This window comes from Choristoneura fumiferana, chromosome 28, assembly GCF_025370935.1.
Source record: "Choristoneura fumiferana chromosome 28, NRCan_CFum_1, whole genome shotgun sequence".
NCBI lineage: Eukaryota > Metazoa > Arthropoda > Insecta > Lepidoptera > Tortricidae > Choristoneura > Choristoneura fumiferana.
Window position 1 is genome coordinate 4,120,972 of NC_133499.1, and position 16,025 is coordinate 4,136,996.

At 45.8% G+C, this 16,025-nt stretch overlaps 1 protein-coding gene across 1 annotated transcript in view; it reads left to right on the plus strand.

The window, feature by feature from the left end:
- LOC141443828 (uncharacterized) overlaps window positions 1–16,025 on the plus strand; it is a 78,191-nt gene that overhangs the window by 22,359 nt on the left and 39,807 nt on the right. Inside the window, exons 2-12 of the mRNA XM_074109199.1 lie at window positions 3,018–3,495; window positions 4,062–4,222; window positions 4,717–4,896; window positions 5,174–5,292; window positions 5,471–5,601; window positions 8,011–8,227; window positions 8,556–9,246; window positions 10,296–10,433; window positions 12,561–12,660; window positions 13,739–13,838; window positions 14,951–15,073. Coding sequence (XP_073965300.1) covers window positions 3,155–3,495; window positions 4,062–4,222; window positions 4,717–4,896; window positions 5,174–5,292; window positions 5,471–5,601; window positions 8,011–8,227; window positions 8,556–9,246; window positions 10,296–10,433; window positions 12,561–12,660; window positions 13,739–13,838; window positions 14,951–15,073 — 2,301 coding nt within the window. The 5' untranslated portion in view covers window positions 3,018–3,154. The remainder of the gene's footprint in view (window positions 1–3,017; window positions 3,496–4,061; window positions 4,223–4,716; window positions 4,897–5,173; window positions 5,293–5,470; window positions 5,602–8,010; window positions 8,228–8,555; window positions 9,247–10,295; window positions 10,434–12,560; window positions 12,661–13,738; window positions 13,839–14,950; window positions 15,074–16,025) is intronic.

Sequence of the window (16,025 nt, forward strand, 5' to 3'; positions counted from 1 at the left end):
AGGCATAGCGTAAGAGCTTAGTGGATTGTTGCCGGGGTTGAATGTGCTAATCATAAGAGCTTATCCGCAATATTGAAATTCATAATGCGATTTCGGTCAATTTGACGTACATAGATTGGGTTCAGGGTCGAGGCGGAGCGTGTACTGGGGTACGTAGAGTTAACGCAGGTGTGCAAGTTTTGCGTGGCTGCGAGACGCGAGTACACCGTGGAGCCGAAGGAGGAGGAGGCGAGACCTAGCGGCAGAAGAAGCTATGGCTATACGCCAACTACAGGGCGGCCAGCTAAGCCCTCTGCGTAGCCATTGGCCAAACGAAAGGTGATAGCGCTCATACCTTTAGAGCCAAGGAAGAGGACGATTGCCCGGGGGGAGGTGGTTTTGGAAGTGTCTTTAAACATAGCCAACGCATTCAGCAACCTGACCTGGGAAACCATCAAGGAGGCGCTTATGTACCACAACGTGCCGGAGTACTTGTGCAGGGTACTGGTTTCATATCTCTCTGAGGGCGATCCACTACCCCGCGAAGGGAGAGCGGGTAGATTGGGAGATGTCGTGCGGCGTCCCCATGGATCAGTCTTAGAACAACTCCTGTGGAACGTTGGTTAGGACTGGGTGCTGCGTGGAACTGGCGCCAACTTGCGGGGGGTCGACGTGACTTGGTACGCCCACAATACCTTCGTCACAGCACGCGCGGTGCCACCTTCCGTGATGGTCCTTGCTGGGCACCACCGGCGTGGCCCAAATCGTAAACCGGATACGGACTGAGACTAGATGTCGCCCTTCATAAGTCCGAACCATTTGTTTTCATGGGCCTCGGAAGGCACCTCCTGTAAATGCCAGCATGGTATAGTGGTGATGGCCATCTGCGGATGCCCTTTCCGCCCAGAACAAGACCCATCTGCAACCGCAGGGTAACGAGGGCGTACTGCACTGGCGGGCACCCCACCGTAGGAGTTAGACGCTGAGGTGCGGGCCAATGTCTACCGGCGGGTAGCCGAGGCGCGCTAGAGGGAAACGGCCGTGCAATGCGCTGGCCACTGGACCGTATCGGGAGTACGGCCCATCCTGCAGGGATGGGTCGAAAGAACATGGGGTGTTGTTTCCTTTCACCTAGCGCAGGTACTGTCGGGGCATGGCTGCTTCGACAAGTACTTGTGCAAAATCGCTAGGAGGGAGGCAACACCAATGTGTCACCCACCAATGCGGCGGGGCAGAAGATACGGTGCAGCACACGCTGCAGGTGTGTCTCCCCTTTGATGAACAACGAGGAAGCCTCATGGTAGTGGTTGGGAATGACGCTTCACTGCCAGCTGTCATTAAATCCATGGGTGTGAGGCGGAGCGTGAGCGCGAAGAGGATCCAACCTCTCAGCCTATGGACCTCTGGTTATAACTATAACCGTTGGAACGTAGAATTGAAATGATTTAATATAATTTAATACATAATAATCAAATATGGCAAGTAATTAACAAAGAAGTTGGTGCTACTTTAAAATTAATAAAAATTTCGCCACGCCGATTATACGCCGACCAATTTCATCGGCGGCGGCGGCGTGCAAAAATCGTCGGCGGCGGCGGCGCGGCGGCGCGGCGCACATGTCTACTATGAACAGATCTTCGTATGTCTGATAGTTTCAGACTTTCCCATACTGACCGATCTAAATGGGCCACTACAATACAACCCCACACACAACCCACAACAAACATTGATATTCCTTTTATTATTCCTCCTTTTAGTGCGTATGCATTCAATCATAACAGTCGACCATACATTTAAAACATGTCAACGTCAGTCCTATCACCTTGTAAATACTACTATCTCTTGAGGTCATGATAGTCATTCGTTACACTGTCATATGCTGGTTATTTATGATCTAAAAGGTCTAAATTTGACATTACATGTGTTAAAATATTATTCGAGAATGTGTCATTCTGAGCATTACTTATATATATAAGTAAACTATGCCAACAAAATGGTACAATTAAAAATTAAAAAAATAAATTTTTTAGGGCAACTTCCATAGACGTAAAGTGGGGGTGATTTTTTTTTCTCATCCAAACCTATAGTTTGGGGTATCGTTGGATAGGTCTTTTAAAACTATTACGGGTTTGCTAAGACCTCGATAAAGACTTCGATTCAGTGATTTGTTTGCGAAATATTCAACTTTAAAGTGCAAATTTTCATTAAAATCGAGCGTCCCCCCCCCCCTCTAAAATCTAAACTGGTGGGTGGAAAAATTTGAAAAAATTTAGGATGGTAGTAAATATATCAAACTTTCAAGGAAAACTATAACGGCTAAGTAAACTTGGAAGATTCCGTATAAAATACGAAATCGTTAGAACCCTGCTTTCAAATTAAAACCGGCCAAGAACGTGTCGAACACGCCCGAAATAGGGTTCGGTAGCCATTACGAAAAAATTAAGTAATATTTTTTCTAAGGATTTCGTATTTTATACGGAATCTTCCATAGTTTAGGTATATTTTATACCTTAGGCTGCTATTTACTCTTAAACTACTAATAATTTTCAAGCAAACTTAACCGTTATAGTTTTCCTTGAAAGTTTGATAAACTTACTACCATCCTGAATTTTTTTAAATTTTTCTACCCACCGGTCAAGATTTTTAGGGGGGGGGGGACGCTCCATTTTAATGAAAATTTACACTTTAAAGTTGAATATGAAGCAAACAGATCACTGAATCGAAAAATCCTCTTAGCAAACCCCTAATGTGGTATAGGCTTAAACGATACCCCACACTATAGGGTTGGATGAGAAAAAAAATCCGTTTTTGCCATTTTGGCTCCGGAACCCTAATAAAGGATAGTTCTCTCTTTTTCCTAAACGCACGCACGCGCACGCGCACCTAATTTAAGAAGTAGGCGTAAGTCATTAAGAGCTTTAGACATTATGGGAATAATCGGTTTTGACATTCTGTTATACTAGGAACACGTTAATAAGATGGCTGTGTAACGCCTGTAACGAACCGGAATCATTTATGAAAAACTTTGTTTGTTTCAGATCAAAACCAACATGGCCGCGACCCGCGTCCAATGAACTCGTGATAGACCCCGTAAACCGTTCCTCTAGTATAACGTCAATTAACCAAAGCCTAGTGCTATTTACCAAAGCTAGCTTAAGAATCGGCTCAGCCTAAGATGTCGAATCACATGCCTATATACAGCCAAGTCGTACCCAAATCTCAGTATCGCAAGAAAACTAATACAAGGGAACGACCTCAGAACTTAGCTAGAACTGACTTCGATCCCCTTAATTATAATCACGGTGGTAACTTCCAACTGTTGAACGCCCCTTTGGATGTTAAGATGGAAAGAGAAAGGGATAAGAAGGAGAGGAAGGAGACTAGAAGGCGCACGCAGAGGGTGGAGGGGAGTGATGGGAAGGTTGAGGCGTATTTGAGGCAGAACCAGGTCAGCATGAGGCAGCAGCAGCATAGGCATTCGGCTGTGAGGCAGGCCGAGCATAGAGTCAATTTAAGGTAAGACTCTATCGATGTTTATGTATATCAGAGAGACCATTTTGAAAACCCCGACGCAAAAACCTGATTTCAAATAAAAAAACCGCATTCTAATCGGTCCACTCGTTTAAGAGCTACGGTGCCGCAGACAGACACACAGACGCACATAGCGGTCAAACTTATAACACTTTTTGCGTCGTGGGTTAAAAAAAAAGAGTGGTGTTATAAGTTTGACCGCTATGTGTGTCTGTGTGTCTGTCTGCGTGAACCGATTTGACTACGGTTTTATTTCATTAAGTGTATTTATTTATATGTTATATTATATACCTATTCCTTTCTTTTCACTGTGCATAAATTACTGTTTGCCTATCTTAAAGTTTTCCTTTCCTGTTTAGGTTAGCTTGAAAAGATCCCTTTTAGGGATAAGTTTGCCTTTGTACTCTTTTTGTTTTGTTGTTTTCTTTTTGTATTATTTTTGTTTTATGTACAATAATGTATTTACATACATACATTCGGAACATTTATGGAAAATATACCTTATTGTATTATACTTGTATGTTACGAGCATTTTGTTTTGTTAATTCCAGATCGTTACCTCTGAACGAGAACGCGCCAGCTCGCAGCCACGACCGAACTCCGACCGAGAGGCATCGGGGTGATCGGGGCTTGCACGAGCGAGAGCGGGACGGCAGAGAGCACCGGCGTGAGCGGGAAAAGGACAGGGATAGGGAGAACGCGGAGTTTGATGGTGAGTGTTACTGTTACCGAGTGTGTTACAGCTGGATACAGGATTACTCTCAAAATTTTCGAATGAGAGAACTGAAGCTCGGCTGATCGGTATCGGGGCTTGCATGAGCGAGAGCGGGACAGCAGAGAGCACCGACGCGAGCGGGAACAGGGAATAGCGAGAACGCCGAGTTTGACGGTGATGTTTGCTGTTACCGACTGTGTTACTGTTGATGGATTTTGCTTGTTTCATCGCTCCCTATAATGCTGTCTCTGATTATTAAGCCCTATTAAACAGAGATAGTATCACACATATTTGACACATAAAATAACAGTAACTTTACAGAGTGACCACCAACCGGAAAAAGTGTTGCCAGGCCTCCCACCGGACTGACGAAATCGTAAAAGTTGTGGGCAACTGGTGCATGCAAAGTGCGTGTTGCCGTTGATTGTGGCGTTGGAGGACGATGAACAGAGTAGTGAACTAAGTCTTTGATGTTTTTTTTTCTTTTCCAGGCACCCCACTAACCCCGCCATCGTCTCGTCCTGTCCGCAAGTCGTCGTCGGCGCATCGAGTGACAGAGACCATATCCACTGACAAGCGACGGTTCTTCTGTCGCGAATGGGCCTTCCAAAAGATAGCACATTGTTTAGAGCAACGGCCTGTCAGCAAAACCTGCGGGGCGCTTATATTAGGTAAGATCTTAAGACACTAGCGCCATCTAGTATTGAATAGATGAACTTCTACGACGAACTGAGAACTTGCGTTTGGTAATGATTGGCAGAGACCATGTCTACTCTTCAGTGACAGTTCTGTCGCGACGCGAATGGGCCTTCCAAAAGATAGCGCATTACTTAAAGCAACGCCCTGTGTCTTCATGACCCCTTTAGAAGACTTTAAGACACTAGCGCCATCTAGTGCTGAATAGGTGCGCAAAAAGTGAAATTAATTTCAACTAATGCACGGTTTCAGGTGATGCCGGCAGCGGCAAAACTGCTCTGTGCCAGGAGTTGAGTGAACCGGGCCAGGGTCCCCAGGCAAGACAACAGAGGGCGCTGAACAGGCGATTGCTCGCTCGCCACTTCTTGCAGGTGAGCTGCATTTTTTAAAATCTCCAAAATCACTATGACAACATACCATCCCTTAAATTTAGGTAATTGCCGTGGCAATTTAGTAAAATCTCAGAATTTTAGTTCAACTGCTCGATCTAATGATTACGCGTACGAAACCGCGGTTATACTAGTTTTTAATAAATACTTTTTTTTCTAGGGGCACAGCGAGAGCAGCCTCCGTCCGGGCGAGTTCATCCGTTCCCTGGCCATGCAGATACTGAGTCATTCGTCGCGCCGCGCCCGCGCCGACACCAGCGACAGGGACGCCTCGCCGCGCGACTGCGACGGGTGAGTGACGGGACGAGACTCGCGAGGCAAGTGACGAGACGAGGCGCGACTCGCGAGGCGGGTCACGAGAAGTGTCCGCGCCCGCGCCGACACCAGCGACCGGACGCCTCGCCGCGCGACTGCGACGGGTGAGTGACGGGACGAGACTCGCGAGGCAAGTGACGAGACGAGGCGCGACTCGCGAGGCGGGTCACGAGAAGTGTCCCGCGCCGCGCCGACACCAGCGACCGGGACGCCTCGCCGCGCGACTGCGACGGGTGAGTGACGGGACGAGACTCGCGAGGCAAGTGACGAGACGAGGCGCGACTCGCGAGGCGGGTCACGAGAAGTGTCCGCGCCCGCGCCGACACCAGCGACCGGGACGCCTCGCCGCGCGACTGCGACGGGTGAGTGACGGGACGAGACTCGCGAGGCAAGTGACGAGACGAGGCGCGACTCGCGAGGCGGGTCACGAGAAGTGTCCGCGCCCGCGCCGACACCAGCGACCGGGACGCCTCGCCGCGCGACTGCGACGGGTGAGTGACGGGACGAGACTCGCGAGGCAAGTGACGAGACGAGGCGCGACTCGCGAGGCGGGTCACGAGAAGTGTCCGCGCCGCGCCGACACCAGCGACCGGGACGCCTCGCCGCGCGACTGCGACGGGTGAGTGACGGGACGAGACTCGCGAGGCAAGTGACGAGACGAGGCGCGACTCGCGAGGCGGGTCACGAGAAGTGTCCGCGCCCGCGCCGACACCAGCGACCGGGACGCCTCGCCGCGCGACTGCGACGGGTGAGTGACGGGACGAGACTCGCGAGGCAAGTGACGAGACGAGGCGCGACTCGCGAGGCGGGTCACGAGAAGTGTCCGCGCCCGCGCCGACACCCAGCGACCGGGACGCCTCGCCGCGCGACTGCGACGGGTGAGTGACGGGACGAGACTCGCGAGGCAAGTGACGAGACGAGGCGCGACTCGCGAGGCGGGTCACGAGAAGTGTCCGCGCCCGCGCCGACACCAGCGACCGGGACGCCTCGCCCGCGCGACTGCGACGGGTGAGTGACGGGACGAGACTCGCGAGGCAAGTGACGAGACGAGGCCGCGACTCGCGAGGCGGGTCACGAGAAGTGTCCGCGCCCGCGCCGACACCAGCGACCGGGACGCCTCGCCGCGCGACTGCGACGGGTGAGTGACGGGACGAGACTCGCGAGGCAAGTGACGAGACGAGGCGCGACTCGCGAGGCGGGTCACGAGAGTGTCCGCGCCCGCGCCGACACCAGCGACCGGGACGCCTCGCGCGCGACTGCGACGGTGAGTGACGGACGAGACTCGCGAGGCAAGTGACGAGACGAGGCGCGACTCGCGAGGCGGGTCGCGAGAAGTGTCCGCGCCCGCGCCGACACCAGCGACCGGGACGCCTCGCCGCGCGACTGCGACGGGTGAGTGACGGGACGAGACTCGCGAGGCAACTCGTGAAACCAGGCGTGAAGTGTGAGTGGACGGGTAATCGTGATTATGATTGGTTTTTTGGAGTCTTTTTGTATTTTTTATATTAAAAAAAAGAAAAAAAAAAACGTTACGTGTTACGTAAAAGTAACAAATTTGGAGTTGAAATAATAAATACAAAAAGACTCCAAAAAACCAATCATAATTTGATTGCTTAGTAGCGACATCTCTTGTCTGGGTGAGCGGTTGGTTCCGAAAGAGTGTGACGTCTCTCGATGAGAGCGGAACATAGATGTCGCTAGTGCTGCTGCATAAGTAGCGTAGTAGAAATAAGCAACCTGAGATATGTATGCATAGGAAAAATTCGTGTCTAAATTCCTGTCCAGCGGTGGTGTAGGGGTTATAGCACGCAGCACGGATTGCTGAGGACCTTGGTTCGATTCCCAGCGCTGGTCTCTTTTTCTGGTTTTTCTGTGCATCCATGTCTCAGTTTGTATTTCGTTTCGCGCTCTCGCTTCGGGAGCGGTTCTTTGGACACTGATACTGAGCCACTCGTCCCACTTATACGGTAGTGGTAAGCCCATATTTACACTCGCGCGAGTGACGAGTCGCGACTCGCGAGGTAAGTCATATGTAGAGAGCGGATTTGAAGTAGCGATTACAAGTTTAATATGGATCGAAAGTAAGTATTTATTTTTCATATCAACTGTACAAAGGTTATCGACACAAAGGATTTATTTACTTTTCTTTACATGTAGTTTGTTGCAAGAATAACATTTATTGAATTTTATTATCTATAAGATTGCATTGCGGTAAGTAAGTAATAAGATGAATGTAACACCAATAAACAACATGATATTTAATAAATAAATCTATCTATCTAACCAATCGCACTAGTCATGTCCATATTAAACTTGTAATCGCTACTTAAAATCCGTGCTTTAGTCATCTGTGTGTGGTAGTGAAACAATTTTTTGTTTTCGCAGACGCAATTCCGAGGAGGAACGCCTGATAAACCGCTTCCAGGAGCTCGGAGACGATGGTGAAGAGAGTTCGAAGCCGCTGCTTGGCGACAGCGAGGACCAGCGCACGGACGAAGAGGACAGCTGCGGCCGTCGCACTCGCACTATAGACCGGATACACGAGCGGGAGGCCTACCTGGACTCTATGGTGGGGGACGCGCGGCTCACTAGGGTCGAGGATGTGAGTACAGACAGACAAGGCGAAGAAACTGAATCACGTAGTCAACGTCATAAATAAGTGATCACTTTTGTACCTTGTCACTTTAACGTCATGTTTGAAAAGCCATACGAAATCATGTAACGACTGAAAGCGACAAGGTAAAAAAGTGATCATTTATTTATGACGTTGACTGTACCAGGGTGCGACCTGTTCGTTATCAATTCCGCTATTATTTCTAGCTGCAAACTACCAGAAAATATCAAGTTACTTGAAAGTCTTATCCATCTTATGATTTCCTCGCCATACGCATCCATCGGTTGCTCATTGAACATTTGTATTAATTTTACAGCTGCCAGAAATCCTCCCCCGCACCAGCGTGAAACCAACGAACCCGTTCGAAACCGATGACAAAGAGAACCCAGATTTCCGCTTATACGAGAACCACGAGAACCTGTTTCTAAGGAACATATCCCAGCGTCAATCTAAAGAGATACGCAACTCCCGACTCTTAAGGCAAAGCTCTGAGCCTTTATCTGAGAAGAAACCTAGTGTTTTACAGAAGAGTCTTTCCACAGAACAGAAGTCCGACAGCAGCGAAAACGAGAAAACGAATAGTCCACCTAAATCTAGAATACCTATATCCAACTTCCGATACCCCAACAAAAGCGAGCTCAAACCGAATTCAGTGGAAAACTCCCCGCAGAAACATAAAGAAGAGAAAGAGCTGCCGGAGTATCAGAACGTGTTAGAGAGGGAAGAGAAAGTGGAGATAGAAGAGCCTGTGAGAGAACAGAAGAAGGAGGACGACCCTCCGCCGATACCTTCCCTCCCTGTCAGTCCTAGAACGTTGATAGCCAACGCGTATTACGACAAGCTGTTGGCCGAGCCGGAGATTCAACAGGCGCTGTTGCCTCATAATCTAGAGAAGAATCCCGATGAGTGTTTCAAGAAGGCATTGCTGTTTCCTCTCTTGGAGATAGATCCGCCGAAACAGTGTTTATTTTTGCTTGTTGATGCTGTTGATGAAGGCGCGTTGAATGGTAAGATTTGAATTAATTCTTAGTTTTTAACCCGCGACACAAAAAGAGGGGTGTTTTAAGTTTGACCGCTGTGGCACCGTAGCTCTTAAACGGGTGGACCGATTTGAATGCGTTTTTTTTAAATTTGAAAGCAGGTTTTCTAGGGATGGTTCTCAGACATGTTTTATCAAAACGACGAGCTTTATTTAAATGACCGGGTGGCTTAGTGGTTAGAGAACCTGACTATGAAGCTTGAGGTCCCGGGTTCGATTCCCGGCTGGGGCAGATATTTGTATGAATAATACGAATGTTTGTTCTCGGGTCTTGGGTGTTTAATATGTATTTATCTATATAAGTATGTTTATCCGTTGCCTAGTATCCGTAGTACAAGCTTTGCTTAGTTTGGGACTAGGTCAATTGGTGTCAAGTGTCCTATGATATTTATTATTTATTCAGTCGTTTTTGAGATTTTGAATTTTGAAGTGACAACTTTTTGTTGGTTAGGTTAGGTTATTATTTGACTTGCAATGTATGTATACGGTATGCATGTACGGGTCGAAACTTACAACTGAATTTTGACGTACTTCCAGTAGTCAGATTGACTTGTTCTGGTGAGAATACAATAAATAAATAAATAAATATCACGGGACAATTCACACCAATTGACCTAGTCCCAAAGTAAGCTTAGCAAAGCTTGTGTTATGGGTACTAAGCAACGGATAAATATAATTATATAGATAGATACATACTTAAATACATAGTAAACACCCAAGACCCGAGAACAAACATTCGTATTTTTCATAAAAATATCTGCCCCGACACAATAATCCGGTAGTGAGATGAGCTCTGGTTGAGTTCGAAACGCGTCAGCGTAGTGTGTTGGTGGTGATAGATGGGTTTGGATGTGTTCTTACAGTGTGGAGGTGGAGGAGCTCCATGAACACACATTTCTTGCATAAGGTCTAAGCTATCTTAAGGTCTCGGATGAGCAAAGTAATTGTTTTAGATCACTGATCCTCCGCAAAGTAACGCCTGATTCAATAAAATATTACAATTATTTTTGTCAACAGTTCAATGCTGTAACGAGAGCGAGGGTGCCCGCACGGTGGCAGCTCTGCTGTCGCGGCACCAGCACCTGTTTCCCCAATGGCTGCTGCTGGTCTGCTGCGCCAGAAGACACTGCAAGAGTCTCACCAAGATGTTCACGGGTATGTCTCAGACACGGGGTAAAGCCGGACAAACGCGTGTCGCATTTAGGGCCTGTTGTTTGATCAGTAGTTAAAGATACTAATAGTCAAATTTCCTTTGAAATGCGTTAACTATTGTTATGTTTCCCATACAGTTTAACTATTAGTTTGTTTAACTACTTATCAAACAACAGGCCCTTAGGCGTCTAGGCCAATGCTGTAACGACAGCGAGGGCGTTAATACCGTCGCAGCTCTTCCCGCAGTGGCTGCTGCCAGTCTGCTGCGACAGGAGACACTGCAAGAGTCACCAAGATGTTCAGGGGTACGCTCCAAATGCGGGTAAAATCAGACAAGCGCGTGTAGGACTAGGGAATCTGACCAATGCTGTAACGAGAGCGACGGTGCAAGAGTCTCACCAAGATGTTCACGGGCATGCCATTCAATTCAAATCATTTATTTTCATGTAACAAAGACATAATATATTAGTAAATACACTTAAGAAGGGCATTAGACATGGGGTAAAATCGGACAAGCGCTTGTCAGACTCGGGCGTCTAGGGCGCCCGTACCATCATAGCTCTGCTGTCGCCATTGGCATGCATTGGGTCGATTCCAGGGAGGCAGTTGCTAGTTTGCGCCGCGGCAGCGTGCCAGCAGCACTAGCGCTGCCTTACCTGCTACCTACTCAATGCACGCCATAGGTGGTCGCGGCACCAACATCTGTTCCATTTCTCTGGCACTGCAAGAGTCACCCCAAGATGTTCACGAGTGTGCCCCAGCCGCGGGTAAAACCCGGACTAGACTAGAGATGCATCGGATATCCGGCCAGTATTCGGTATCCGCGGTTTGGCAAGTGTAGGACGTCCACCAACGAGATAGATGGATGATCTGGTAGCCGCGGGTTCAAGGTGGATGCAGGCAACCGAAGCAATTGGAGGTCTATGCCCAACAGTGGACGTCCTCCTGTTGGTATGATGATTCGGCCTATCCTAACACTATTTTACTATTCGGTCGAAATTAATGGATTCAGAGAAAAAAAGATTTCTCACAAACAATACATTACATATTTACAATGATGTTTAAACTATTATGCAAGCTAATTTGGATACGTGACAGATATCTGTTACGCCATGTTTGTTTTGTCCACGTAAACAGAGACGGCATCACATTTATTTATCACATAAAGTTTACCAACCAATGTATGGTGAAACAGATGCCGTGTTATCTTACGCGGTGATGTTCGCTATAGCATTCGCTGTTTCTTTCTACCCCCGTGTGACAGAAAGAAATGGTGAAAAATTGTATTAGGGGTCATTCAAGTATTACGTAAGCACCAAAGGGGGTGGGAGTCTTTGCTTTGCTTATTTTAACCCCCGTCCCCCGACGCAAAAAGAGGGGTGTTATAAGTTTGACCGCTATGTGTGTCTGTATGTCTGTCTGTGACATCGTAGCTCTTAAACGGGTGGACCGATTTTAAAGCGGTTTTTTTATTTTAAAGCAGATTTTCTAGCGATGGTTCTTAGACATGTTGTATCAAAATCAGTTTAGCAGCTTTTGAGATATTGAACTTTGAAGTGACAAAGTTGGAAAACTTTTTGTTGGTTAGGTTATTTATTGATGAAATGGAGGCCGGGGGGGTCTAGATGGTGCTTACGTCAGCAATATTTATTTATTATTTCTTGTTCAAAATGTAGTAGGTTTTAATTCAAGTAAATATGGCTACCCTACTTGCAACAAATCCACATGAATAACAATAAAGAGACCTGAATATATTTAAAAATATATATTCCAATATTTACGTAAGCAGAGGGAGGGGGGGGGGTTAAAATGACTAAAATCCTGCTTACGTAATACTTGAATGAGCCCTTAGACGATAAGTGCCTTTAATCATCATCATCATCAGCCGGAAGACGTCCACTGCTGAACGAAGGCCTCCCCTTTAGAACGCCACAATGAACGACAATTCGCTACTTGTTGCAACTCTCACGATGTCGTCACTCCACCTGGTGGGAGGTCTGCCAACGCTTCGTCTTCCGTTTCGTGGTCGCTCGAGGACTTTTCTCCCCCGACGGTTATCTGTCCTTCAAGCAATTTGGCTCGCTCATCGCCACTTCAGCTTGTATATTTTTGACCCATTACTTTTTTCAGGTTTCAGGAAGATAACTTTGGATGAATTGCAGCGAGCGCACGTCAGTGCGGACGTCCAGCGTTACGTGCTGTCTAGACTCGATACAGAACCTAGACTCAGGTATTATAAAGAGCAACAATAACCTAACCAACTTTATCCCCACCTTATACGTACAATTGACAAGATTTCATTTTTTAATACAGGAATCGAAAGAGTTTTGCCTCCTGAACATGGGAAAATATTTATTATAATTGATTTCTCCATATTTAAAAAAATACAAAAAAATGAAAAAATATGTCTGAATTTGCCAATACTACCACATAATAGATGTTTCCTTTGCCTTTTTCACTAGAAAAGGAGCTGTCATCATTTCATCAACGTCTCTATGCAACGTCTACGTCAGATTTACGTGATCTTTTTTTTAAGAGACTAGACAAAAGTAATGGATCTATTGTGTGGTAGTTTTGGAGTTATGCCCTTTTAGAATAAGCACATCTTAAAAAAAATGTAATAAATTAATTAATAGTTGTAGTGAAATTTTAAAAATATCAGCGTTTTTCTCTTTCCAAACATAATACAGAGAACGAATCAAATTATAGTCTTAGAAATATGAAATCTTGTCAATTTAGGGCTTGAATAAATAAAAAATATGTATTATATAGTGCAGTCAGTTTCAAAAGTAGCGGATCACTTTTTTACTTTATCGTATTGGCACATTTGTCAAATCTGTATGTTTTTTTTTATTCGACTGGGTGGCAAACGAGCATGTGGGTCTCCTGATGGTAAGAGGTCACCACCGCCCATAAATATCTGCAACACCAGGGGTACGAGTATTGCAGATGCGTTGCCAACCTAGAGGTCTAAGATGGGATACCTCAAGTGCCAGTAATTTCACCGGCTGTCTTACTCTCCACGCCGAAACACAACAGTGCAAGCACTGCTGCTTGACGGCAGGATTAGCGAGCAAGATGGTGGTAGTAATCCGGGCGGACCTTGCACAAAGTCCTACCACCTGCTGGTCTTTAGAGGTTGATTAATAATAATAATAATAACGATTAATAGTTACAACTACAAATCAATCAAGTGTTTCGATTTCATTATGTTCTCATTATACGATTCAGGGGACAGAATTTACCAAGATCAAGATGGACTGTTCCCGTCATTTGGCATAAACTCAGCATGACATGTTTTTTGACAGAGCTAGGGTGTCAAGTGATTCGACGGCGGCAGCGGCCGCGGCGGCAGCCTTAGATCACCTCCGGATAAAGAGTGATGGCTGCCTACTCTACTTAGAAAAGGTAGGATCTCTTAGATTTAGATTAAGGGCTGAGTATCAGAGAGTATTTTTTTTCTACTAACTGTCATGCCGTTTGGCAATTAATTTTTAAAATGGTATACTGTTTATTTGAGAAAATGAATAAAAACTAATAATAACGTTTGTTGTAGGTACTAGATGGCGTTGTTTACGCAACTAACCGTACATAACCAATAAAAATACAAATAGCGTCGGTTGTAGGTACTAGATGGCGTTGTTTACGCAACTAACCATACATAACCAATAAAAAATACAAATGGCGTCGGTTGTAGGTACTAGATGGCGTTTTTTACGCAACTAACCATACTTAACCAATAAAAAATACAAATAACGTCTGTTGTAGGTACTAGATGGCGTTGTTTACGCAACTAGTAACGTCTGCTGTAAACTCGATTTCAGAATTTGGCGAACCAACTTGACAGTTCATTACATTCAAATGTTGCCACAGTTTCACCAGTGCTGTAATAATGTTATGTGATAGAAATGTTTTATTTGAAAGATTTCGAAAAAAATGTTGAACATCGGGAAGGACGCCATCCGCCATGTTGTTTTATTGACATTTCATATATGGCATTCGACTTAACTGCCACCGGCTTGCTTGGAACTATTTCCGTTATTGTGAAATTTTCGTTACGTTATTTGTTATTATCCTTTTTGCCATTTTCAGGCCTAAAGCTATGAAAATAAAGTCCAAAAGTGACAAACATTTTCATTCCGCGTCTACACAAGGTTATATCGACAAACTTTTATCGAAATATTCCTATTCCTATTTTTTTTTGCTATGTCTGGTAACATTTTCAGTGGTCAATTTAGTTCGCCTAATTTTGGACTCGAGTATACGAGTAGGAGCTAGATGGCGTTGTTTTTGCAACTTAACCCACTAATATTATAAATGCGAAAGTTTGTAAGTCTGTTTGTTTGTTTGTTACTTCAATACGTCTAAACCGCTGAAGCGATTTAGATGAAATTCGGTATACAGTTAGGGGGAAGGACATAGGATAGTTTTAATCCCGGAAAATTGCATAGTTCCCCCGAGATAGTGACAATCGAATTCTACGGGCAAGGAGTCATTAATAAGAATAACGTCTGTTGTAGGTGCTAGATGGCGTTGCTGACGGCTTCATAGCTCTGCGCGAGATCAAAGAGATACCGGGCACACTGAATGGGCTGTATCTGTGGCTCGCGCAGCGGCTGTTCCACGGGCGGCGATTCACTAAGGTAAAATAAAAAAATTAAATATCATGGGACACCAATGAGGGTTATCGTTTTGTATCTCACTAGATGGCGCACTGTAGCGTGAGGTTTTTAAGTCTGTTATTACGGGCGTGAAAACATAGTTTAGATTAAAATCATATTTAATATACCTTAAAACCGTACCATAAAAATATCGAGCATGCCACAGTGTTGCATAGTCCCCGTTTTGTTCGGAAAAAAGGGAGGACAAAGGTTTCCGAAAGACAAAACTGTCTCAAAACACAGACATTCATTGCCCCGGAACGCATATTTGCTATAATTAATTTCAGATATTGCAAAATATTCACAAATTTATTCTAATTATAAATAAACCCGCGTAGCTCACCCAAAAACTATGAGATTTGACATTTCGGAGACCTTACGCTACACTAGCGCTTCTAGTGGCGAATTCACACGCGATAGCCCTCATTGACCTAGTCCCAAACTAAGCAACTCCGGACCGGATGGCCAAGTGGTACGAGAACCTGACTACGAAGCTTGAGGTCTCAGGTTCGATTCCCGGCTGGGACAGATATTTGTATGAATAATACGAATATTTGTTTTCGGGTTTTGGAAGTATGTTTATGCGTTGCCTAGTGTCCATAGTACAAGCTTTGCTTACTTTGGGACTAGGTCAATTGGTGTCAAGTGTCCCATGATATTTATTTATTTATATGTATGTATTCCAATATAGACCCGTTGTGAGGGATTTGTTGCGTTGGTGTGTTCGCTCCGCTTCCATTTCACCGCACCCCGCTCGCATACTTGGAAAGAGCTACGCAATCTCGCACCGCTCAGGCGGCCTACCATGATCTTTTCATAAACGATCGAAACGCAGAGCAGTTCAATTTAGGCACCTAAACTGAATCGTCGAAATTGGTACCACGACGTTTATTTCTCAGAGCTGAGTCTCAATGGTTTACAAGTGAATGAAAGA